This window comes from Halichoerus grypus, chromosome 14 (genome assembly GCF_964656455.1).
Source record: "Halichoerus grypus chromosome 14, mHalGry1.hap1.1, whole genome shotgun sequence".
Lineage (NCBI taxonomy): Eukaryota > Metazoa > Chordata > Mammalia > Carnivora > Phocidae > Halichoerus > Halichoerus grypus.
This window is the reverse complement of record NC_135725.1, coordinates 44,937,588-44,964,105: the sequence shown is the minus strand read 5'-3', so window position 1 is coordinate 44,964,105 and position 26,518 is coordinate 44,937,588. Positions and strand designations below refer to the sequence as shown.

General features: G+C 38.4%; 1 protein-coding gene and 1 pseudogene across 2 annotated transcripts in view; one reads left to right on the top strand and one right to left on the bottom strand.

Annotated features, from left to right (window-relative positions):
* The window catches only part of ADAMTSL1 (ADAMTS like 1), a 904,085-nt gene that overhangs the window by 261,597 nt on the left and 615,970 nt on the right, over positions 1–26,518 (bottom strand). For both annotated transcript variants that reach the window (XM_078061266.1, XM_078061267.1), the window contains one exon: positions 23,033–23,269. In XM_078061266.1, coding sequence (XP_077917392.1) covers positions 23,033–23,269 — 237 coding nt within the window. The remainder of the gene's footprint in view (positions 1–23,032; positions 23,270–26,518) is intronic.
* LOC118531020 (reactive oxygen species modulator 1 pseudogene) lies at positions 17,404–17,784 on the top strand (annotated as a pseudogene).

Genomic DNA, 26,518 nt, shown 5'->3' with positions numbered 1-26,518 from the left:
AGCAGAGACCTCCCAAGCCCTGCCAGTGGCCAGTGAGTGTGACCTCCACGTGAACTTTGGAATTGCACCACGCAGTGTCAGGAAGAAGAAAACCTGGGATGACACGCTGCCAATTCTGTAGCACCCTGGCTTGAACACCCAGTTCACACAAACGGTACCTGCCTCTGCTTCCCCCACTAGGCCCGGGGTCAGAGGCCAACGCGTGAGGCAAGAAGGATGCGTTCTTATCAAAGCACCTTTACACACAGCCCTGACCCTCTCTGTTAAAGGCAAAATAAAAAACATTTGGAAAGCATGCGAACAGAGTGTTTTCATATTAGTTTTTATTGGAGAACCTCACAGAATTCCAAAAAGTGGGAGCATTGGCAGCTTTAGCTCCAGAAATGTTCAAGATTCCTGTCACGGGGAACCGCAAGGACAAAATGAGGACCATGGGAAGCGTTAGTTAGGTGGGAAGTTGGCATCCTGCTTGTGCTTCTGAAAGAGCAGTTCTGTTTCTGGGCCTGAACCAAAAGCTGTCTACCCTATTTCTGTAAGAATTTCCTAAAGTGAGGGCAGAATATAATCATGCATTGCTTTAAAGTGTGTATACAGTCAAGGTTACATTCCGGGACCAAGTGCTTACCTGATAGTTCCACGAGTCCCACTTCTTTTGCAATGGGATTAGAACTTTCTTTTAGACATCACTGCTTTCTCAACTACAGTGCTAGCCATTGGGTCTCATTAGATCTTAAGAAAAAGGCTCCATTTTTAAGGGGTCATTTAAATTGCAGACGTGGATTCAGCCTGCCAAATGTGTACATGCTATCATAAATCAACACCCGCATACATAGCAGGCTGCAGCTCTCTGAAATACCTCATTGGTATGCAAAGAGGCACAGCTATATTTTTCTTTCTTTCCTGCAGACAGCATCTCACTATTTTCATGGTTATTCTCAGAGCTTGTAAGCAGCAGAGGGAGAAAAGGTAGGGAAGAATACAGGCTCCAGGAATTCCATGCCCAAACTTTTGTAAATTGCCTCTGAGAAGCTGAAGAAATTTCAGGGCCATGATGTCCATCACAATGAGCAAGTCCTTTACTCAGCACCCTTTATGGGTATTGTCCTAGCTGTTGGAGGGTAAGCAGCTGGAAAGTCACAGCCATGCTTTAGAAAGCTTTATAAGCTAGAAGTATGGGTAGAAGAGGAGTAGGCAGAGCTAGTGAGAATGAACAATGGTACAGCTGCTGTGGAAAGCAGTATGGATATTCCCCAATAAATGGAATATAGAATTACCACGTGATCCAGCACTTCCAGGTCTGGATATACATCTAAAAGACCTGAAAGCTAGGACTTGAACAGATATTTGTAGGTCCATGTTTGTAGCACCATCATTCCCATCCAAGTGCCCATCAGCAGATGAATGGATAAATAAAATGTGGTATATACTGTTAAATTAATTAAACAAGGAGGCCATTAGACTGAGGTGGCTCTAAATCCATGGCAGCCTACATAAGCAAACCCAAATCTAAGCCTATACATGCCTCAAGGTTACAAAATCAACACAGTAAGGATAATCAATCACTAACACGCAACTAGGCTTTAAGTTTTAGCCAATCAAATAATTTCCTTTCTTTGTTTCTGCACTTTCTTTAAATAAGTCTCTCCCCTGGCTCCTGTGGGTGAGTGTTCCCATTCATGTCCAATGTGATGCTGTCTGATTGTAACTGATAAATGCCCAAATAAACTCAATATTTTTAATACGCCTCAGTTTATCTTTTTAAACAGTTCATACCACGGGATATTATTCTAGCTATAAAAAGGAAGGAAAATCTGATACATGATATAACAGGGATGAACCCTGAAGATTTTCTGTAAGTGAAAAAAAAGACCAATATTACAAATACTGTATAATTCCTGTTATATGAGGTACCCAGAATAGTCAAATTCATAGAGACAGAAAGTGGAAAGATAGTTACCAGGGGCTGAGAGGAGGGGGAATGGGGAGTAACTGTTTAATGCGTATAGAGTTTCAGTTGGAGAAGATAAAAGCATTGGGGGGATGGATGGTGGCAACCACTATAGAGCAACGTGTATGTACTTAATACCAGTGAACTTGAACTGTAGACCTAAGAATGGTTAAAGCACTAAATTTCATAGTATGTATATTTTACCACAGACACACACACACACACACACACACACAGGAGGTAGAAAAGCGACAGGCACAAATAATTAATACAGAGATGGAACTGGGTGAAGAAATACATGCACCTAAGTGAATATGTGCTATGATGTTTGCTTGTAGTTGCTGAGAACACAACTCTGTAGTGATGTCATTACTGTAATACCAGCTGGTCCTGTTGGCCTTCTTCTATGTAGACATGGACAAAACCCCATGTGTTTGTACTCTCCGTTCTTCCATCGAGCAAATTTTATATGGACCCTACCATACCACACCGTTCAGTATAGAACAGTATAGGATAGTATAATACAGTGTAGTATAGTATAGCATAGTGTAGCAGAGTGTAGTATAGTATAGTATAGTATAGTACAGTGTAGTGTAGTAGAGTATAGCATAGTGTAGTAGAGTGTAGTATAGTATAGTATAGTACGGTGTAGTGTAGTAGAGTATAGCATAGTGTAGCAGAGTGTAGTATAGTATAGTATAGTACAGCGTAGTGTAGTAGAGTATAGCATAGTGTAGCAGAGTGTAGTATAGTATAGTATAGTACAGCGTAGTGTAGTATAGTATAGCATAGTGTAGCAGAGTGTAGTATAGTATAGTATAGTACAGCGTAGTGTAGTAGAGTATAGCATAGTGTAGCAGAGTGTAGTATAGTATAGTATAGTACAGCGTAGTGTAGTAGAGTATAGCATAGTGTAGCAGAGTGTAGTATAGTATAGTATAGTACAGCGTAGTGTAGTATAGTATAGCATAGTGTAGCAGAGTGTAGTATAGTATAGTATAGTACAGCGTAGTGTAGTATAGTATAGCATAGTGTAGCAGAGTGTAGTATAGTATAGTATAGTACAGCGTAGTGTAGTATAGTATAGCATAGTGTAGTAGAGTGTAGTATAGTATAGTATAGTACGGTGTAGTGTAGTATAGTATAGCATAGTGTAGTAGAGTGTAGAATAGTATAGTATAGTATGGTGCAGTATAGTATAGTATAGTACAGTGTAGTGTAGTATAGTATAGCATAGTGTAGCAGAGTGTAGTATAGTATAGTATAGTACAGTGTAGTGTCGTATAGTATAGCATAGTGTAGCAGAGTGTAGTATAGTATAGTATAGTACAGTGTAGTGTCGTATAGTATAGCATAGTGTAGCAGAGTGTAGTATAGTATAGTATAGTACAGTGTAGTGTAGTATAGTGAGGTGTAATGTAATGTAATGCAGTATAGTGTAATGTAGTATATAAAATAGGGTAGTATAGTGTAGCATAGGGTAGTATAGTATAGTTATGGGGCAATACAGTATAGTGTAGTATAGTATAGCATATATAGTATAGTATAGTATAATGTAATATAGTATAGTGTCGTACAGGCTAGGCTAGGCTAGTGTGGTGTAGTACAGGCTAGGCTAGGCTAGGCTAGTGTGGTGTAGTATAGAGTAGTATAATATAGTGCAGTGTAGGGTGGTATAGTATAGTGTAGTATAGTGGAGTGTAGTATATAGTGTAGAGCAGTATAGTACGGTATAGTGTAATAGTGTTGGAGCCAGATGGATCTGAATGTGAATGCAAGCTCTTACTTACTAGCTGCATGACCTTGTCCATGTTCTCACATCTCTCAGTGTCTTGGTTTCTTTTGTAACACGGTTCCAATCACACTTATAAAAGCTGTTATGAGAATTCATTACAAGAATGTAAAGCTCTTAAAGTTTACCAAAGGGAGAAACTCTTACTACCATTAATTATAATGACAAATGTGGCTGTGGAAGCTGAAGAAATGAAAAAGGCAAGAAAGTAGATACTAATGTGTGTTTTTAAAAATTATTCTCTGGGTGGCTCAGTCGTTAAGTGTCTGCCTTTGGCTCGGGTCATGATCCCAGGGTCCTGGGATTGAGCCCCATGTCAGGCTCCTTGCTCAGCAGGGAGCCTGCTTCTCCCTCTCACTCTGCCCTTCTCCCCTGCTCATGCTCTCTAATAAATAAATAAAATCTTTAAAAAAAATTATTCTCTGCTATTCTTTGAAACTCAAAAATGGAGCTCTCATTTTACATAAAAATATTATTATTCATTATTCAAGGGACTTAATTTGCCCCCTCAGAAGTTGCCCATTGGTCTAAGATAAAGAAGGAAGCTGGGATTATTCAGAGAGTAGGTATCAAAAACTCAGAGAGAATTCACCACCATGAACACATTGGTTGTGCCCTTAGTTGGCCGCCTAGTCTTGCTGTTCCTCAATGTCTGACTTACTTATCTCCATGTGTCAAACACCTCTCTGTGAGGAAGAAAAGTTTCAACAGACTAGATATAATAACAGATTCCCTACAGGAACATACTCCTTTATCAATACGGACAGCTGAGAATTGTCTGTCTCTATTTGTTTGAATGGGAGAATAAAAGGTCTTATGTACTAGCTTTGGGGTACAGGTGGGACTGGTTTCTCATCAGCCTGGGAGGGGTTGATGGAGGAGGTGAGATGTGAGCTGTGAACTCAGGAATGGCAGGAGTCCTTTGGAACAATAAAGGCAAGCTGCCAAGTCCCCCCCAAATCAGAAGCAGACTAGAAGGCTGGCCTGGGGCTTGAAGCCAGGTGGGTCCTGATTCTAGTGCTGGTACTGTGCTGGACACATTCCTCCAGGCTGCACACCAGAAACTCCTTCCTTAAAGCCCCACAGAAGTCTTGCTGGAATCCATTAAAACATTGTTTGAACCCTATACTCAAGAAGAGAGGAGGCTCATGTTTGCAGCAGAAGGTTCATCTTGTCCTAGTACAAAAAGAGTTTAGTATGAACCAAGACAGAGGTTTTCCATGGCTTGTCTATCAATATTAACTTCTGAGCATTTCCAGCCCATCAGATTCACCCACTAAAGGATGAAAGATGCACCTCACTGTCCAGGGAACAGAACAACTCAGGGGGTACCTACTCTCTCATAGACAGCAGGCAGTAGCAAAATCATATCCATTTATTAACCAGGAAGAACATTCTTTAATGCACGAGCCCACACTGTAGTACCCTGTTAGAATTACTAACCATCATGGAATACGGTAGAACTTTAATGCAACTTGCAGAACTATTGCCTTAAGAAATTATTTCCTATTAGGGGAAAAGATCTGGGATATTTCTCAGACTGAATCTCTAAACAACTAAAGTTCTAGACTTTTGAAAGTTCTAAGAGCCTTTGTCAATACTTTTACTATATCTCACAGAAGCTTCACACACTCAATAAAATCTACTTTTATGTAGATGGAATCCCTGATTTAGAAATATACAAACAAAGAAAAATTCATAAAACTGTCACCATATCCACGGTCATATATAGCATCCCTAGGAAATCCCTAGTGGCCATGACCGAATTAGCTGTTCCATCCCCTAGCCATGGCTAATCTGTTCAGTAGTAGAAACACCTAGACTAGACCTGATTGTCTTCTGGGATTTAAAAAGTGACTGGAACAGAGAAAAACAGAAGTCTTCCTCCAGATCTATGCACGTCTGTAGCTGAGGGCCTCAAAGCTGCCTTAGTTCCTATGCTTCTTAAAGTCGGGCTCTTTGGCTTGTCCTTTGATTCTAATCCCTTAGTAACTGTTTTTCTGAATAAAGAGTTGATATTCCTATCACTGATCCTATACTTTCAATAATCCCCCCTTTTGAATTTTGATTGAGCAGAATACATTTCTATTGCTTGTAACCAGAAGAACTTTAACAGAGAGATACATATTTTGCTAGGAGGGGACATTTATTTTCCTACCCTGAAACTAAGTGTATAGAAGGAAACTCTGTTAAATGTTTATTCCCAGCATTTTTAAAAGGGGAGAGAAAAAAAAATCAAAGGAGTTAAAGTTTTCGAGAAATCCCATAGAAAAGAAATGAAAGTGAAGGAAAATAATGTCAAAGGAAACCAATAGTAAATCTACAACATTCTGGATTTAAAAAGCAGTAGGCTTTAAAGACAATACAAGGCTGGAATCAAGGGGAAGAAAGATAATATAAGATATATAATTTCAAGAATGGGAAATTTCATTTTTTCCTTATTTAAAATAACCTTCAGCACAAGTTAAGTATGTATTTTCTTATATTAAGGTTTTAAAAAACTGGAGTAGGTGCTCCTTACCTGATATTCAAATGTTCTTTTTTAAAGCCTTTAATGGGACCTCAAACCAACTTAGAATAAATTTTCACAAGTGTTCCTTTTATGCAAGAGGATGGCTAATATGCATTAGCGCCTGAGCTATTCCTTAGCTGAAGGATAAAATCAGAGTAGAGGAAGCCTCACCAGTGATAACCAAGCTTCCCCCTTTGCCTCTTTCTGACAGAAGCTGGAAAACTGGTGGTCCATAGGGCCCCAAATTTTTGGCATCCGGTTGCATATTCTTATAGGCCTAAAATTCGGGAAGGGTTACTTGGGAGGGAGGTAAGATTCTGCAAGATGGTATGATAAAATGACAAGTACAAGTTTTAAAGTCTGACACATCGGTGTTCAAATCCTAACTCAGCCACTCACAAGCTATATGACCTTAGGCAAGCAAATCAACCCTTTGTGTTATAGACGGCATTCCCGTGAGGTTTGAATGATAGGTCAGGTACTTGGCACGGTGTCTGGCATGGTTCATGCTCATGTATGAGGTAGATTATCTTATTATTCTTACAATTACCGTGATGATGATGTTAATTCCTTCCCCTTGCACTAGAAACATCTAGCCTATGTATCCTTTGAGGAAGGGTCAGAGATACAGACAGCTGCAGAGTCCAGGCTGCTCAGGTAGCGAAGGAGGCTTGGAAGTGTCCACGCCACTTCAAGGCTGCACCAACTATTCAGCTTTATCGGATGGATGCCACGTTGCAGTACAGACCAAATGTTGCAGATCTGATTTTTAAAAGGATATGTTGTGAATCTGAAGTTTTATTGGGACTATATTTGCATACTGGCAACTAATTTAAATTTTTACCAAACCACAATACATGCACTGAATAAAAGTTGTCAGTGGGGGGTGTATTTGGCTGGAGGATTGCTAGCTCTCAACCTCTGCTTTAGAGTTAGGAAAATCATCTGGGGAGAAAACTAAAACTATCCTCCAAATTATAGAGAGAAACCTGGAGACTACTTGGGGAAATACCAGGCTAGATTTACATAGCCCCGATGAAACCACTCTCCATACGCACTGCCTAAGAAAGCATGTTTTAAATGAGCATAAAAATGTTTCTCTGGATTAAAAAAAAAAAAAAAAAAGCCTGTGCATGAAGAGACTCAGTGTTCCTCTGATCTGGCGGGATCCTACTCTCGTCCAAACACTCAGCTCTTCAGCCTGAGCTTCACAAGCCTGTCTCTGGGCACATGTGGGGGCAGAAAAGGGCAGGTGCCCGAAGAGTTGTGCCCAGGTCACCATTGAGTATGTCTTTGCCTTAACAAGCCAAATTGTATCCTTTTTCCAAGCAAAGCATGTCCTTGCAGTCACTACTCATAAAAAGGAGGAGAAGAAAAAAAATCCATCCCTAGCTAGGTCACATAAAAATCTAGAGTGGAAATGGTTGCACAGACATTATATCATATTACTCAATAAAAAACTGTTGCCTGAATGGGAGAATCAATGGGGAGAATCAAATTAACAAGTCTTTCTGTCGACTAACAGGAATGTTGAAGTTTCTGCCTTAGAAGCTGAGAGTTACTCGATGGGAAGAACGTCTCCCTACCAGGAGAACCCTAGGGGACAGAGAGGAGGAAGCAGTCAAGCACGCAGTAGGTGAGAGCTTGGGAAAATGATACACTGGCTACATTCTTTCATTTTAATGTGACTCATTTTAATGCCACCTCTTTCCAAGCCTCACTCACCCCCTACCACTCTTTCCCTAAAATACTTGTTTGTTTCTTTAGATCACCTGTAATTCTGCCGGCCAAGAAACTAAAGTCATATTCTAATTTGGTCATAAACCTAAGTGCACATGGGACTAGCCAGTCTCCAGGTCCTGGCCACTGTGTGATCACTCCAGCCTGCAGGTGCAATAGGCTTGCACTTGGCATTTCTGCAGGAATGGAAGCCCTGTGTGTGTGAAGTTTTTTAGGATGTTTATTGTTGGCAAGGTTTTCCACTTGTATTTTCTTTTATAGTACAACTATTTTTAAGTGAATGGAATGTTCTGTGATAATTTGGCCACAAGGGAGGGAAACTTAGCTCAGGGACTGAAATGCACTCAATAATGGTAAAAGAGACTAACAAAATGAATCCTCCAAATCAAAAGATTCCTTTAAACTCTAAAGATTCTTAAAATCACATGTACAAAAAGCACTTGCACTTAGTACAGAGTAAAGAGCGCTGGACTTGGAGCCAGAACACCTCCAAGTTTGAATCTGGGCTCCATCACTTGCTTGTTCGGAGACCTTGGGTAAGTCACCTGCCTGCTCCGAGGCTCAGTGTCTTCAGAAAGAGAATGAGGAGATTCAGCTAGTGATCTCCAAGGTTCTTTCAAAGCCACTGTTGTGTGATTAGCTTTGTGTAGAGGTTCAAAATATTTTCCAAGGCCTCGGAATTTGTCTTGGCCTTTGTGTTCTATTAACCACACTGATCATTTCTTGCCTTTCTGTCTAGATTTCTCAGATTCTTAAGTGTTCCCCTGGATCACAAATAGGCATCCCACAGCAAAAACACTTTGTACATTCTTGATTTGAGCTCCTCAAGGCAGTCTAACAAAAAAAGCGATAGAAAGGACAGGTGGGGTATATTACACTAATTTTAGGTGCCTGGGTGGATTTTCCTGAGGCTGGCAAGGAACCCTTCTTCCTAGGAGTGTTCCAGGAGGGTCTTTGGTAACCATGAGTATGTTAAAACTTGGGTAAAATTATGTTCATGGCTCAAAATCTGGAAGCTATCTGATGTTTTAAATTGTTTTTATTAAGGATTTTGACAATTAAAGTAGCTACAACATTTAAAAAAATTATACCTTTTCTTGATATTTCCTTGGAAATATGCCAATCAGCCAGTGTATAACTACTTACTAATTACCTTTCGTATTTGGATTTGATTTTTAACATTTTTAACAATTATAGGAAGTGTCTTCAGATACCCAGTTTCAAAAAGGCTTCCTGAATTTTACTTTACTACTCTAATTTAACTTTTTTTTAAAACCTAAGGCAAAGTTTCAAATCTTTCTAATTTCTCATATACTTAAACCTTGCATTTTAAGTTTCTGGGAAAACCAGCATTTTATGACCCAAAACTTAACTATATTAATTATGGAAAGAATTGAACTAATTAAAACTATGTCTGAAGATCATCTAGCTTAACCATGGAATATCCTGTAGGAGAAAACAATCTCCAGATCTGTTTTCTAATATACACTTGGGAAAGAAACTACATCACAGTGGAATCCTGATTGATATTTATGGCCTTTGGAAACCTTGCATTTTGTGAGTTTAATCCCAGGAAAGATCTAAGGGCTTCAGCAATGGGAGTTCATCCAGAGAATCTGGGTGATGTACTAAGCAAACCAACAGTTACGTTGATGGCAAAGGCTCTGGGTAGACTTGGGCCATCTCCTAAGCCATGGTAAATAAAGAATGGATGGCAGGAGACCCCAAATTCTAAAGTATTTCTAGCCTAATATCATAAAACAAAAAAAAATTAAACTCACATAAATGGACTTTGTTTCACAGCCTGAAGGAAATGAGAATAAGGCCCAAATAAAAGATAAAAAAAAAAAAGACATTTGGAATGAATAATTTTTGTGATTTAGAGAGGGCTCGGTCATCAGGAGACGAAAATAGTGAACAGAGAGATTTATTCAGTTGTTGATCTGTCCATGCAACTGTCTTATACTGAGCAAATCAATCGAAAAACACAAAGGATGAGTTGGATACGGTGTCTGCCAGTAAGGGGGTCTTAATTTAACTGGCTAGATGGTCATGAAGATTAATATAAAGACAAAGGAAACAAGAGAGTAACAGATGTGAGAGAGGGAATGAATATTAATTCCCATGGGAAGTTTCCCTGAAGGATAGTGAGTGCCAGGGAAGAGGGTAAAATGACAAGGGACATCAAGGCCTTCCAACCTCCTCAAAACTGAGTTCCACTGCTCCTCCTACCTGCTCCTTCTAGTATACTCCTAGTTTCTAGCAAGATGCCTAACATTAGATGCTTAATAAATTGAATGAATGAATCAACAATACTTAATCTCTCTAAGCCTCATTTCCCTCCCCTATAAAAATGGTAGCAACATCCTCCCCCCCCACCCCGTCCCATGGGTTCACATGAGGATTCAAGGAGATAACATACATAAAGTGCTTGTAAACTGCTCAATAAAGATCAGTTCTTATTATTAATATTAGGCATGATTACCTCTGTATAGGTGAGAAAAATGAGGCTTAAAGCACCTAATATATTATTCCATACTCACACAGATAGTAAATTTAGAAGTCAGACTTCAGACTTGTATTTGACTGAGTCCAAAACTCAAGTTCTCTCTCCCTTCACATGCTGCTGCTGATTATAGTTATTCATGTTTGAGCCTCATCCCCTTAAGACTGTAAGCCTCTTGAAGACACGATCATGACTGTCCTTATATCCCCATGGAGTCTAATTCAGGACCATGTAGCAGCCCTATTTAAAAATCTGATGGAACTTCTCTGGATATCAAACATCTTAGATGTAAAATAGGAGGATCAAACTGCAAGATTTTTAATTCCCTTTTTAGTTTTAAACTGTCTTCTGTGAAATCACACAGTGAATTAAAGAGCAGAGTTAATATCCTGCTTACAGCTAACCAAATAATGCTTTGTTGAGAATTTATTATACTAGGAAAAGACCTTCTCAAGTCCAAACTTATTTCTCTTAAAAAAAAAAAAAGGGAAGATGTACAACTTCCAGCTTGATGTCACTATCCATTCATTCAGCATATATTCATTAAAGACCCGTTGTGTGCCAGTTTCCAAATCAGTTTTAATACCTACAAATACTTAGGGTCAGAAATCACTTCTTGGAACAATAATGAATGAAGGGGACACCCATATAGACTAAGGGATTAGTCATAATAACTCTGTCCAAGAGTGAGATCCTGTTACTCTCATAGATAACAGTCTTTAGATTTGGTCCATAGATTTTTGAATCTTTGTACTACATCTAAAAAGCATCTTTCTTGAGGTATAATTCACATACCATAGAATTCACCCATTTAAAGTATACAGTTTAATGGTTTTAATACATTCAAAGAATTGTGAAACCTTCACCAAAGTCTGTTTAGAACATTCTCTTTACCCCCAAAAGAAAGCTCACACTCATTAGCAGTCATTCCCTGTTACTCTAACCCCAGCCTTAGGCAACTACTAATTTATTTTTTGTCTCAATAGAATTGCCTATTCTGGACATTTTATATAAATGGAATAATAGAATATGTGGCCTTTTGTGACTGGCTTCTTTCACTTAGCATATTGTTTTGAAAGTTCATTCATGTTATAGCATGTATCAGTACTTCATTCCTTTTTATTGGAGAATAATATTCCACATAGATGGACCACATTTTATTTATCCATTCATCAGGTGATGGACATTTGGGTTGTTTCTGCTTTTTGGCTATTATGAATAATGCTGCTATAAATAACTGAGTACAATTTTGTGTGTGTGGCATATGCTTTTATTTCTGTTGGGCATCTACCTAAGAGTGGGATTGCTTGTTCATATGGTAACTCTGTTTAACATTTTGAGGACCTGCCAGACTGTTTTCCAAGCAGCTGCACTATTCTGCACATTTCAAGACACACACACACACACACACACACACACACACACACACACACGAATAACTATTTGGTGTAAATGTTGCAGTCATTCTCATGGAATCCTTGCATAGGTAATAAGATGATTCTCCAAAGTAAGAAACAATAAATAAGGGGAAGTAGGGAATGTTTTTTTCTTTAGCTCTGATTGCCGCAGAAAGCAGACTCTGGCTCCTGGAGAGGTGGGCTTGAATCCTGATCATAGCTATATGCCCCAAGGGATAGCCTAGTAACTAATAGTGAGTATTAAATATTTTTTGAACAAATTAATAGCTCTTAAAAAATCACTGCACAGTAAAGGATAAACTTTGCCCAAAGAGAGGTGTGCTCTTACCCCTAGCTCGTGGGAGGTAATCTCTAAACCCTTGTCATTTCCTGACCAATAAGGATGGTTTTGTTTGTCTCAGGGCTGTGGGCCATGCTAGATAGTCTATGCTAACAATGTGATTTATGGTGAGGGCTTTGGGCCACATGGTATCAACTCAACCTCTGGAGAGGCTGGAGACTAAGGTCAGCCATGCAGGTGGTCAACCACGTCTATGTGATTAAACCTCAATAAGAATTCTGGACACCAAGACTTGGGTGTGTCCCTGCTTGACAATACTCCATGCATATTGTCACATATTGTTGCTAGGAGAAGCAAGCACAGTCTACACAACTCCACTGGGTGAGGAAAACTGGCAGGTCTACATGTGAACTCTTCTGAACCCTGCTTTATGCCCTTCTTCCCTTGGCTGATTTTGATCAGTATCCTTCTGCTGTAACAAACTGTAACTGTGAGTACAACAGCTTTCAGCGAGTTCTGTGGGTCCTTCTAGTGAATTATCAAGCCTGAGGGTAGTCTTGGAGATCCCAAACTTGAAGCTGGTGTGAAAAGTGAGAGTAGTCTTCGGGAATCTCAAACTTTGTAGTCACTAACAATACTGAAACACTCTTAAAGGTAACTAGGTAAAATTGAGCACATTCAGTATTTTTGCAAAGAAGTGGCCCAAAGAATCATCTGTGAAACAAAAAATAATGGGATGAATCAAGAAAGCTGCCAGATCCTGGTAGGGCTTTCATTTAATGGAACACAGAATCCCCAGGTCATGGAGTTCCTTACCTGAGCTCTCTACAGTCATACCCCTATTAACAAAGAGGTGTGCTTACTGATACTATGCTTCATTGTTAAAAAATATCTTTTCCCAGAAGACAGATGACATATAATAGAGAGAACGGGACTTGAATTGTAGCTTTGCCTTTTTCTAGTTGTATGAACTTCTATGAGCCTCAACCCCCTCAGTTATCAAATGCAAATGATAAAGATATCCCAAAGAACTGGCACAAGAAGCACATGGGGACATGCACAGTGTACTCTGCAAACTATATAGCACCAAAAAGGATAAAATTGGAAATTTGTTTTTACGTTAGATTCACTCTCTCTTCAACTACTTCACCGAATCTCTTTGGAAAAACAAAATCAATCCTGTCTTTCCTGACCCATGCTTCATTTCAATGGAAAAATTAAATGAATGTAACTTTCAAAAAAGTTTTCCTATGAAAGCTATAGGAAGAAAGGTTTCCCACGTCACAAACTGAATATCAAGATGGCAAACGTATTCCCATTTAACAAAAATGTTTTCTGTGAGTAGGCATAATACATAAATTTAAAAAAAGGACCTAATTGGGGTGGCAAGAAGGAAATATCATGAGATAAATGAGGACCTATGGAATGTCACTTTTTATATCTCTTGGCTCGTCAAAGAGAGAAGATACCTCAAGGAACTTCAAAATGCTACACACTAGGATGCCTGGGTGGCTCGGTCAGTTGGGCATCTGCCTTCAGCTCAGGTCATGATCCCAGGGTCCTGGGATCAAGTCCTACACTGGGCTCCTTGCCCAGCAAGGAGCCTGCTTCTCCCTCTGCCCATTCCCCTGCTTGTGCTCTTTCTCTCTCTGACAAACAAACAAACAATAAATAAAATCTTTTTAAAAAATGCTACACACTAGTTTGACTTCAGTTCTTCCTGAAAGAGACAAACATTTAGGTTGACTTGCCATCCAACTGGTACATGGTCATAGAAAAGGTTAACCTGGCAAATTTTTAGTCATGCATAAATAGGCCTGTGACTATGCAAACTTAATGGAAACACACCTTTCAATTAAGAAGACAGTTAAGAGGGAGGGAGAAAGGATGCAAAGTTACTAAGTGAGTATCAGATAGCAGACAGTGCACTGTCCATGCATCATCTTCTCATGCTCATCACTGCCCCAAACCAACGCCGGACTCTTTTCCTCTGTTTCGTGTCAATGAATGGCAGCACCACACATTGCTCGAACTAGAAAGCCAGGCATCATCTTCAGCTCTCAATTTTTCTCTCCTGCTGCATTTAACCAATCACCAAGTCCATGAATTCAATCTCTAATTTGTATTCAAATCTCTCCTTCTCATCCCACTACCAGTTTTTGCCCTCTTCCACTCTATTGCTCTTGCTGAAAATAGAGTACTCTTTCTGAAATACACATCTTACCTTATCTTCCATCTGCTTGAATTATTTCAAAGGCACTCTTTTGCCCTCAATATTACAAGTCCACAATCTTCTTACTAAACATTACACATCTCCTCATGACATAGGGTCTTTATCCCTCCACTCTCCTTCTTCAGTTTTAGGCACTGGTTAGAGCATTTTCAGTTTTCTTCCTCTGAGTATTCCTTGATCCCATGTCTTGGTTAAATATCCTGCCTATTTACACAGCTTAAATTTCCCCCATTGTGGCTCCTACACACTATTAAAAATATATGTATATATATGCATGTATGCGTGTGTATAGGTATATATGTATATGTTTGCATTACATATAAATAAATAGGGATGCATGCTATCGTGGGTTGAATTGTGTCTCTCAAAAAGATATGTTGAAATTCCTCCACTGCTCCCTCCCCCCATTACCTGTGAATGTGATCCTATTTGAAAAGAGCCTCTTCGTAGAAATAACCAAGTTAAGTTGAGGTCATACTCAAGTAGAATGGGCCCTGATCCAATGTCACTGGTGTTCTTAGAAGAAGAGAAACCAGAGACATCAGGAGAAAGCCATGTAAAGACAAAGATATAGGCAGAGAGGGAAGATAGCTCCTTGAAGATGAAGGCAGAGACTGACTGCCACTATTGGAAGCTAGGACAAGGCAACAAGATTCTACCCTGAGTCTCAGAGGAAGCATGGCTCTGAGGACACATTGATTTTGGACTTCTAGCTTCCAGAACTGTGATAGAATACATTTCTGTTGTTTTAAGTGACCCAGTAAAGAGACCCATTGTATAAGAAATTTGGACTTTCTTTACCCTGATGCAAAAGAGTGCAACTGAAATGATTTGAGCAGATAAGAAATGAAGCCAAATATGTATTTTACAAAGAGCACCCTGTTTACAGTGAGGAGAATATAGTCTAGTGACTTGAGTGTACTTTCTTGTATTCAGTGAGGGGCATGTAGTAGAGTGATGATAGTGTAATTTTCTTTGTATTTGTCATATCTCTCTTCAGAGCGTAAATTCAGAGACTTTTTTTTTCCTCTCCATCTATCTTCAGTATCAAGCATACACATTGGTAATTCTTAAGTAAATATTTGTTAAATGAATAATTTTTTTAAATAACTGAATTTTTCACAGTAACCCTACAAAGGTATGACTCCTGAGTGAAGAGATCTTACTTAATTTGTATCCTCAGTACCTCACGTGTAGCAGTTTTTTTGAGAGAAGAAATAAACAATGTTCAGAAACTAAGTAACTTGCCAAAATTTAACTAGTAAGGTAGTAAATGAGCTCACTTTATTTTTACTGTATCCTGCAAAGGGGGGAGAAAGAAAGAATATGCATTATAGGGGGGCCTGGGTGGCTCAGTCGGTTAAGCATCTGCCTTCGGCTCAGGTCATGATCCCAGGGTCCTGGGATCGAGCCCCACATTGGGCTCCCTGCTCCACAGGAAGCCTGCTTCTCCCTCTCTCGCTCCCGCCCTGCTTGTGTTCCCTCTCTCGCTGTCTCTCTCTGTCAAATAAATAAGTAAAATCTTAAAAAAAAATAAAATAAAATAAAGAACAAGAATATGCATTACATCTTTTAAGCAACACCATGCTTCCACATAGAAGTGGATTACAAAACACAGAAGGAAAAGGGCTAACTCCTTGTTCCTGACATCACCACCTTTAGAATAACTGGTAGACATTTGATACTAGTGACTTAGGTCACAGACAGAGATGGAGAAATAATCATTCCACTTAATTTATTTCTAACTACTCACCACAGGAGTTATTAAAAATGGAAAGAACTTCTTTGTTAGAAGCACGGTTCATTGTAAGGTTGCCATAATATAAATGTCAAAACTCCATGATCCAATTTACAGCTTGTTCTTTAATTGTATTATTCATGTTAAAACAATATTCTATAAGGCATTAATTAAAAGAAAGTCTTCTCTTCCTTTTTGAAATGGTTTATTTTCTAAAATAGCCATAAGCAATATTATAAATATGTAGATTCATTACAAAAGAGCTGGTTTATAGTGACACTTTGTCTTTCTGATATACATATATTAGGTATCAACTGATGAATTTCATTAATTATAGATATAAAGCACAGTTTTCTGAATTTGACTTCAAAATAACCTCAAAATTATTTTTAACAGCAGCACATGTTCTATCTGTAAATTTATGCTACTTGCTTTTATATATTTAAAACAGAAACCAGCTTTGTGCTTTATAGCAAATATAAATGGGGTAATTTGGATAATGAAAATAAATGAATAACAGCAGTACTAATAGAGCTGATCCTATTTGTGATGGCTCATTAACTCTGGACAGGATGCAATTCACTACCCTGGATCAGGAGTTGATAATGGTACAATGTGGAGCTATTAGTAAAAGAAGGTTGCAATAGGAAATTAACAGAAGGTCTGTTCATTCACTGGGATGTCAGTATCCCCTTTTGTATGTATAACTGCATTAAACCATGCACTCGAAAAGAGAAAAAGTCAATGGCAAGAAGTAATTTGGGTGCTACTACTACTACAGGCTAGTATTTATCAAGCTTATAGTAAGCACTTTAAACATTCAATTACTTAATCCTCATAGCAATCCTATCAGGGTAGTTACAGATCTTAGCCTCATTTTGCAGATGAGGAAGCTGAGGTGTAGGAACTTGCTCCAAGTCCCATACCAATGAGTGGTAGAGCCTACATTGGAAACAGGCAGTCTGACTATTCGCAGGATGACGAATGCTGCCCTCCCTCCACTCCACCCCACTCCCGCCCCAGCTCTGCCTTATCTCCAACTTCATCTGATCTTGAATGACAACAAGCAAATAAAAATCCCAGTATTTCTCAGTTTGAGATGCAAGGTGGGGGAGAGACACCAACACAGTGACCTGCCAGGAACAATGATCAGATTCTAGGGTGGGAGGGAAAGGGAGGAATGGTTTGAAAAGATATATTCACTAAACCTGTTGTTTTCATGTATAAATGATAGCGTTAAAACTGAACAAGGTTCTGTGTGAGACGTAGAGTTGAGCGGCCGAAGCCGCGAACGAGATGCCGGTGGCCGTGGGGCCCTACGGACAGTCTCAGCCAAGCTGCTTCGACCGCGTGAAGATGGGCTTTGCGATGGGCTGCGCAGTGGGCATGGCGGCCGGGGCGCTCTTCTACACCTTTTCCTGTCTCAGGATCGGAATGCGGGGTCGGGAGCTGATGGGCGGCATCGGGAAAACCATGATGCAGAGTGGCGGCACATTTGGCACATTCATGGCCATCGGGATGGGCATCCGATGCTGATAAGGGCAGTGGTTGCCCAGTACAGCTACTCCTTCCCACCAGTCCCAGCTCATGTACTATAATAAAACAAGTCTTTGAGTAGTCAAAAAAAAAAAAAAAAAAACTGAACAAAATCTTGGCCCGTGGGATATGCTGATGAAATTACACAGGGAGCATAGTAAAAAATGTTGCTAAACATTGACATCCTCTGACCTCCAGCCTGCCATTAAGGAGCTGTAAGATCCTGGGAAAATCATACCTAGTAGCAATATTTCTCTGGGCTGGACTAGATCTTAAAAACAGTGTTTTGAATGCTGGTCTGTGAAGCACTGTAACAATTTCTGCACTCTGGATGCAAAAAAAACAAAAACAAAAACAAAAAAACTAAGTACAGGGTAGCAACTTTCTCATAAGGCAAAGTATATTCGAATTAAAGTATTGTCCTTGATTCTGAAATCAGGTTCTTACTATGTCCTTGTTATTAACATTTCAGTTATGAAATGATGACGGTGAAGTACATGACGAAAGTTCTCCTTTTCTTTTTTAATGTTCTTAGCAGAATAAGAAGTTTCTTACTTTATCTCCTTCTAGAAACTTTTTTGAATTGTTACCAGGTTATGACATGTCACACAGGGAACCACAACTTTTATGTATTTTGCAAGTTAAAATGTTCAGAGTTCTCTGCATTTCCATAGCACTTGACAGTTACGCATTTTCACGTGAATTTTCTCACTTGGTGTTCGATAGTCTGTGAGACAATCTTATTTCCCACAGATTGAAAAACAGAATTCAGGAAGGCTGATAAAGACTATGAAAGAAGAGCCAATTCTAAGCCATGTCCTTTGACTTCAAATCCTGTCTGCTTTTCAACCTATAAGTGGTCCATAAATCTGGTCAAACAACAGGATCATAAGGAGAGCGCTCTATAGAGAACTAATAAATCTGAGTTTCTGGGGGATGGGTACTAACAGCTGCCTCTTTTAAGAGCTCTCCAAGTGATTCTGGTATGCAGTCTAGTTTGGGAGCCATTCCTGAACATCAGATGGTTCCTGTCTCTATCCACTCAGCCTCACCAGAGGAGTTGGAGCTTCAAGTCAGACAGAACTTGGTGTCTCCGGGCTGGTGCTGTAACTGAGCCTCAGTTCCTCATCTGTGAAATGAAGATAATGCTGCCTAATACGGAGAGTTGTAAATACAGTTGACCCTGGAACAATTTGAGGTTTAGAGGTGCCCACCCACTGTGCAGTTGAAAATCCACATATGACTTTTGACTCTCCAAAACCTTAACTACTTACAGCCTACCGTTGACTGGAAGCCTTACCAATAACATAAACAGTTGATTAATAAATATTTCATGTGTTATATGTATTATGGACTATATTCTTATAATAAAGTAAGCTAGAGAAAAGAAAATGTTAAGGAAATCATAAGGAAAATACATTTTCAATACCGTACTGCATTTATCAATACAGTAGGTTTGTCACCTGTTTACAAGATGAAACGTCTCCATCAATATTACTTTACCGATACAAAACACTGTAGGAGATGTAGGTATTACTAACACTCAACAGCAAAAATGCAGAGATATTGTACAATCTGTGTTTGTGTGTGTTTTGGTAAGTTTTAACTTTTTATAATAGATTTGTGTGTGTCTTAGGTTAGTAAATGATAAAATAGACTGCATCTACATATATTTCATGAGTTCATGACATAACAAACTTTTTCTTAATTTTTTTTTTGATATTTCTAGGCTACCTAGTTCATATGTTTTTTCAAATTGTTGCAAATCTCCAATTTTTTTTCTAATGTATTTATTGAAAAAAAAAATCCATATATAAATGGACCCACAAAGTTTGAACCCATGCTGTTCAAGGGTCAATTGTATTAGAAAAAATAAACATAAAATGCCTAGATATGGTAGTCATTCAAAAATGGAATCTACTTTATGATTAATATTACTGCTACTACTAGAGCGAGTATACTGCCTAATAGGATGCTCTAATATTACTAAGAATCAGGCATTATTATAAATGGAAATGATTCTAGAATTTTCCTGAAGCAAACCCACAACAAATACAGACAACCCACTCAAGGTCATGACCTTGGGACAGTTTCCAGTCTCCGTTTCCTTCTCTATGGATTGCTAAGGTATCTCCTGGCTTGGAAGAGTTAAGACTCCACAGCTGTATTTAATAGTTTAATAGTTGTATTTAATAGTTTAATAGTTAAAGGCCCAGTCTGAGGAATTGGTTCTTACTTGAGCATTAAACAGGTATAACTGAAACAATTAGTACTTATAAATGACAAGTCTCTGTAGTTATGCTGTCATTTTCTATCAAAGCAAGGCTATGTCCAAAGCTAGATATTTGCTTCTTTATACTTATAATTTATATCTTTCAAGCATCAAAAATATTTGAAACCGCTTGCCAAGAAAGTTATAATAAGGCAGAAAGAAAGCCAGAGAAAGAGCTAAGAATCCCCAACAAATGTGGTAGAAATGAGGGAAAAGAGAGCAGAGAAGATGATTTTTTTTTCTCCAGGAAACTAGGAGAAGCTGTTCAAGTGAAAAATTACATATTTAAGTTAGCATTGAGCCTTTTGACAGTTTTAAAAATTATGAAAACATGGCTTTTTCTTAATGTTTCTTACCAAAGACTGAAAATATGAATACAGAGATACAAGCTAAATAAAGGAATTTTTTCTAAGTAGAATAGAATTTATGTATTTAAACTCTTGGAGGTAGTAGTGAGTGCTTTTCTTATAGTGACTGACTTTACTCTTGTCCTTCTAAAAATGTATACACTGCATTTAAATATTCCATCTTTATTCCTCTATCATCTTGCTACTGTCTGTCCCTTTCCTCTTTTTTTATAAAACTGAAGTAGGCTTTAATCAGGAAAATGCAGGCTATTATGGTAATGGTAGCAAGGATCCAAAATTATATCCATTACAAATTCATATTAAGTTGTAGTTTTTGATCCCCTGAGCATGATTAATTTGATTTATTGCTTTCTACCCTCTATACTAGTTTTAATCAAAATGAAAACTCCTTCCTGGTTTTAAGCTTAGTTTTCTTACTATTTCCTTGCTGTCACTGCCCTGACCCAGGCTCATACTTCGCCTCACCTTGGCTGCTCTAAGAGCCCCCTTTCAGCTGGATTCCTTGGCTTTAGGGCCTTGCACTTCAAAGTCCGACAACTGCAGCTATATTAATCTTTCTAAGGCAGAACTATGATTATGCCTTTTCTCCACCAAAACACTGTCTTGGCCACCCACTGTTCACAGAGTCCTGTCCGTGTGCCACGCACGTATCCATGATTTTCTCACAAACTACCTCTCTGTATTCTTACTATAGAGCTGAGGGGTGCCCTGCTCTCCAGCCAAACTGCATGTGAGTGCCTAAATGCAATCTGAGTTATTTCATCTCCTTTACTATGTTATTGTCCCTTTCAGATATTCTTTTCAGATACTCTATAATTTACATTTGCCACCCCCCCAAATCTAGAAAGTCAAACTCATAGGAATTGAACTGAAGGAGGTGAACGTCCAGCACTATTACTCCATATTTACTAAATATAAAATTCATACTTTCACTGCTGAGATAGGATTCCCTTTCAGTTGCCAACATATATGAGGCCAGCTGGCAGGATTAGTTTAGGAAAGAAAGAGGCCACGTTGAACTCCCATGCCACAGAAATAAATGAAACCTAATTTGCTGACCTGTCTTGTTTATTTTGGTCCATTCATCAGTGTAATACAGTACAGACAGCTTTGGACTAGGTATCAGGAGACTGGGAATTTAGTCCCATTTTACGATCAATCATATAACTTTCAGAAAATCATGTAATTATTCTGTTTTTTTTTTTCATTTGCAAAATGGAAATCTCCCTGGCTTTACTCCAATAGGAAACACACATAAGGAATTATTATTATTTTATTTGCCATTCCCTACAACATAGCCTCTTTTCTATATGCATTCACTTTACAATTCTCTATTATTCCCAAAGCTACAGATTTCATAATTCCATTTCAACACCAGTGAAAATCCCAGAGAAGGAAGCAAGCACCAAATATCACAAGCAATATTCAAATCTATGGCTTTTTAGGATATTGAGTAGATAATCTTAGGCTTTTCCTATCTCTAAAATTGAAATATTCTATATTCAAATTTGTATCTTAAATTCACATATCTCTTGTATATAAGGTAACCTGCAGACACGTATGCATCATCTCCATCCTCCTACCTGAGAAATGCTTGCACATGCCACAATTTCCCTGTCTCATGATTTTAAATTTTATGAAGGCTTAGCATGTCTGTCTCCCCTCTCATATACAGAAAATCATGCAGGACCTCTCACATTTCTTTAGTAATTCACACTATAGTTACTTCTCTTATATCTAAATATAGGTTTAGGTTTTAAACAAACATGTGAATTTGAAATGACAAATTACTGAGACATACTTCATGCTTATTCTTACTTTGCCAGCTGAGATATTAGAGATCCTGAAGAGAGAAAAATTTCAACCAATATTGTCTTTGGAGAAGCAAAGAGTCTCAAAATGTTTACTTAGTAAAATATAAAAATATATGGTCAAGTATAGCACACAGGAAATTATAGCAACTGCATGCTCCAAAAACTAGGCTGGTCATCCTAATCCAGAGTTGATTTTCATATAAAGATGGCAAATACATCGCAAACATATTAACTACTAACTTTCTCTCTTCTTACTAACTCTCCACCCAATTGATAAATTGACACCAGAAATCAAACCTCTTTATTATCCCTATTTTAAAGAACTTGCCTGGATGAAATCTGACTGAGCTCGCACTGCCATGCCTTTCAGGAGTTTGCCTGAGCTTTCAACAAAATTACAGCTGTAAGAATGAAGAAATAAATTTGCCCAGAGTTTACTTGAAAACTTTAATCTTACCCAGGTAATTCCGAAGCTCTAAGTAAATGAAAATCGATGCCTCCAAATACACACAGACACACAGACACACAGACACACACACACACACAGACACACACACACCACATATGCACATACAAATACTTTTCAGGGACAACCAAGGTAGAGGCAATTTTGGATCTAATACCAAAGGGACACACATATTCAAGAACTTTCAGCCTTTCAAATTCAGCTGAGACTCAAAGAAAGTAAAAATATTCCAGCCCTCTTTTCCTTAACACAAACTACAACATTTGTAGTTTCAACTGAAATTAAACCTCAACTTTCAAATCTGTCATCCTGTATAAACTCTAGAAAAAGTAACACTGAATGATTGAGAGGGCAGGACTATACAAAAGCTATTTACACAGAGACACTAAAAAAAGGAGCTGGCACTTACTTGGCACAAACCACTGATGCACATATCCAAAGATTCTGTGTAGCAACGGGTCCCATCTAAGACTTTAGGTGCTAGTTCCACAACCAGGGTTGTTCCTTTGGCCTGGCATTTGAGTGAACATGGGTTGTCGGGGTCATTAGACACAGGCAGCCATTCATAAAACTGGCCATGGTGCTTGACATCATTGTGAGCGGAGCATTGCTGAGCCCGGAAGTCGCCTGCTTCTGGTGGGCAGTCCTGGAGAAGAGAGGTGGGAGGGACACACAGGTGAAAAGGGCAGCCCAAACAGAAAACAGCGTGTGCAGCATGTGGTCTGTCAAAGTCTTAGAAAACAACACATATGTCCTGGCTGTTACAGATGGACACTCCCGTATCATCTGAGAGGTCATATGATTCTTTGGCCTTGAAAAACATAAAGCTTTGAGAAAGTAATCACCTGGAAATATATTTTTGGATTTAAGCTAAATGGACAAGTAATCAACTTGAGATCGACCTGATTGATATTGGTCGGGAAAGTTGTCACCCTGAAATCTATTTTCTGAAAGATGTTGATTGATCCATGGATCCCCCCACAATGAAATACCATTTCGATTTCCTGGTAACTTCAGCAGAACTTACTGAAGTCAGAGGGCTAGTCAAAAAACATGTCTGTTGCTTTCAGTTCTAATAATGAGAGCTAAGACAATACTGTGGCAGTTTGCAGCACAAAGTTGTGATAATTTCATTCAAACCTTCTTTGTGGAGTTTGTAAGTTTTTCTAAAACTTAGGCTGCAGAGTATCTAGAATTAAATATGGGGAAGAAAGAAAGAGAAAAGAGCATTTATATCTGAATTTCCTTAGCTTAAGGCAACACAGCAGAGTGGAAAGGTTTGGACTTCTCAGATGGGAGCAAGGCTACGATACAGTGGGTCTCTCTGAGACTAGGTTTCCTTTTGTTTAAACAGAAGCAATAATACTAAGCCCTCAAGGTCACTGTGAGAATTTCAGGGGCTTATGTCAGCCAAATACTGGCACGAGGAAGACAGTGCATGGTAGCTATTACTATGATTATTCAATGAAGCCACTGAAGAGAAAAAGCTGGAGAATTATGAGATCCTCTGAATTTGAATTTTAAATCACATTGGCAGAGACCAGTGGAAAATAAGAATGTTTTAAATGTATATCTTATAGAGGGCATTTTAAAATTAAGACTATAACTCATGGCTATTATCTAAAACACGATACATTTTAGTGAAAGCAAATGATATTCAACTTTAAAAAGGCAAGAATCACCTATCCCTCGGAAAGGCTTATGGATATATTTATTTCATTCTCCATGTGTTCAGATTAGGATTTAGTATGGAAGATTATAGAATATCCATTTGTTGGGGGTGCCTGCGTGGCTCAATTAAGCATCTGCCTTCAGCCTTCAGGTCATGATCCCAGGGTCCTGGGATGGAGCCCCCCTTTGGGCTTCCTGCTCAGTGGGTCTGCTTCTTCCTCCTCCTCTGTCCCTCCCCCATGCTGGTGCTTTCTCTCTTTCTCTTTCTCAGATAAATAAATAAAATCTAAAAAAAAAAAAAAGGATATCCATTTGTTGAAAGGCTTTTACTATAATTTTTAAAAATCTCAAATAGGGGTTTGCATATGGCCTTTAGCAGGTCTTGGTTACCACATCATCATTTTTGAGGATTCTTCTTATACAAGGTTTCTTTGAAAATCTCTTTACATGTAAAGAAGCATTGTGAGAATAGCATTACTCTATTTCATAAAATGGAATTCCTGACTCTTTTTTCAAACTTTAGTGGTACTATTAAGTAGCATATAAGGTTTTAATATTTGGAGCAGCATAAATTCTTTCTAGGCAAGATGGTAGATAAACACTTAAACACTTATTTAAGATGAACACAAAATAGCTTAAAATGCTATATGAAATCTCAAAGGTATTTTACTTATAGTATTATATATGTTCTTGGAGTGAATAACACATAGTATTAAAGGAAAAATAATTTATATAATATATAAAATTTGCTAATTTTTGCTGTTTCACTTAACATATAAGTGCCATATATATACCAAAAATATATAGGTATAGACACGTAGGTACCCAATGAAGCTTAAGTGATTTCAAATATTGTCTGAGAAAAGTATGAAGTATAAAATTCATTACTTATTAATTTTGTAAATGATAGGCTACAATTTAAAAAATTTTTAAGTTCTATCAATTAATCAATAAGCATGTTATACTTTGTCTCTTGTCTTTGTTCCTCGTGAGAACTAAAACAAAAACCACACCCTACAAAACTATGCTATGAGACACAAAACAGGTAAGTTGTATGATTGTAACACAAATTGTCTGAACTTAAATGTTTTAATGCTAGCTCCTTTCAGACCATGTGTTCCAAAATAAAAGCAAAAACGGATTTTAACAGTCACTCTTCATGGGCTCACGTTAAAAACAAGACCACAACTTGTTTACAAATCCTACCAGTCTTTGCTTAGACCTCACTCACTAGCTTCTGTCCTGCGATAACCCTATGACTGAACATTGCCCCCCAGTCTACACATCCTCTTCCTAAACTTCCCCCATTTGAGATACAACTGAGACTGTTAATAAAACCTGCTCTCTATGATCAACAAGTTTCCCTGGTGGCCACTGCATGTGAGCTCCCATAGCAGAACTGATAGTTTAGTTAATAATGTTTATTTTATTTTATTTTTATTTATTTATTTTTTGAGAGCGAGAGAGCACGAGTGGGGGAGGGACAGAGGGAGAGAGAATCTCAAGCAGACTCCCTGCTGAGTGCAGAACCCAACAGGGAACTTGATCTCATGACCCTGAGATCATGACCTGAGCTGAATTCAAGAGTCGAATGCTCGACTGAGCCACCCAGGTGTCCCTTATTAATTATGTTTAAATTAAGTGTTTTCAGTTGCATAATATCTGCCATCCCAAGAATCACTTGATTTCTCAGCAGTACAAAAGAAATATTGAGGTGGGCTCAAGAAAGCACAGTGTTGGGGAAATTGTTTAGAATGGTCACAAGCCCCTCTCATAATTAACCTTTACCTCTTTTTTCTAGAAATGAAAGTGAATCAGCTGTAAGGGAATTACAGGGTCAGGCTGAATCACCTCTGCATTAAAGTAATGAGGGTAATATATAATTAAGAGACCCCTTAGTATGAACCAGAGATAATTTTCTGCATTTATCCAATTCCGAGAAAAGTGTCAGTTATGTTTTTAAATTGATGTTACCTCATCCGCAGTCTCTTAGAGTCCCTTCTATTCAACCAAATGTGTTGAGTCTTCCCATCTTCACTAAATAAGTAAGACTCAAAGGCATTCAAAGGTAAAATAAGTAAAAAGTTAAAATATTAACACTTTTAGGTTTTCTTTTCTGTGATGAAAACAGTAAATAGAGAATCAAGGAGCAGACTGATGTTCCTATTCTCAACTCACTTGTATCTAATCGCTGCAAGTGTGTCTGTTGCAGGTTTTGTGAACT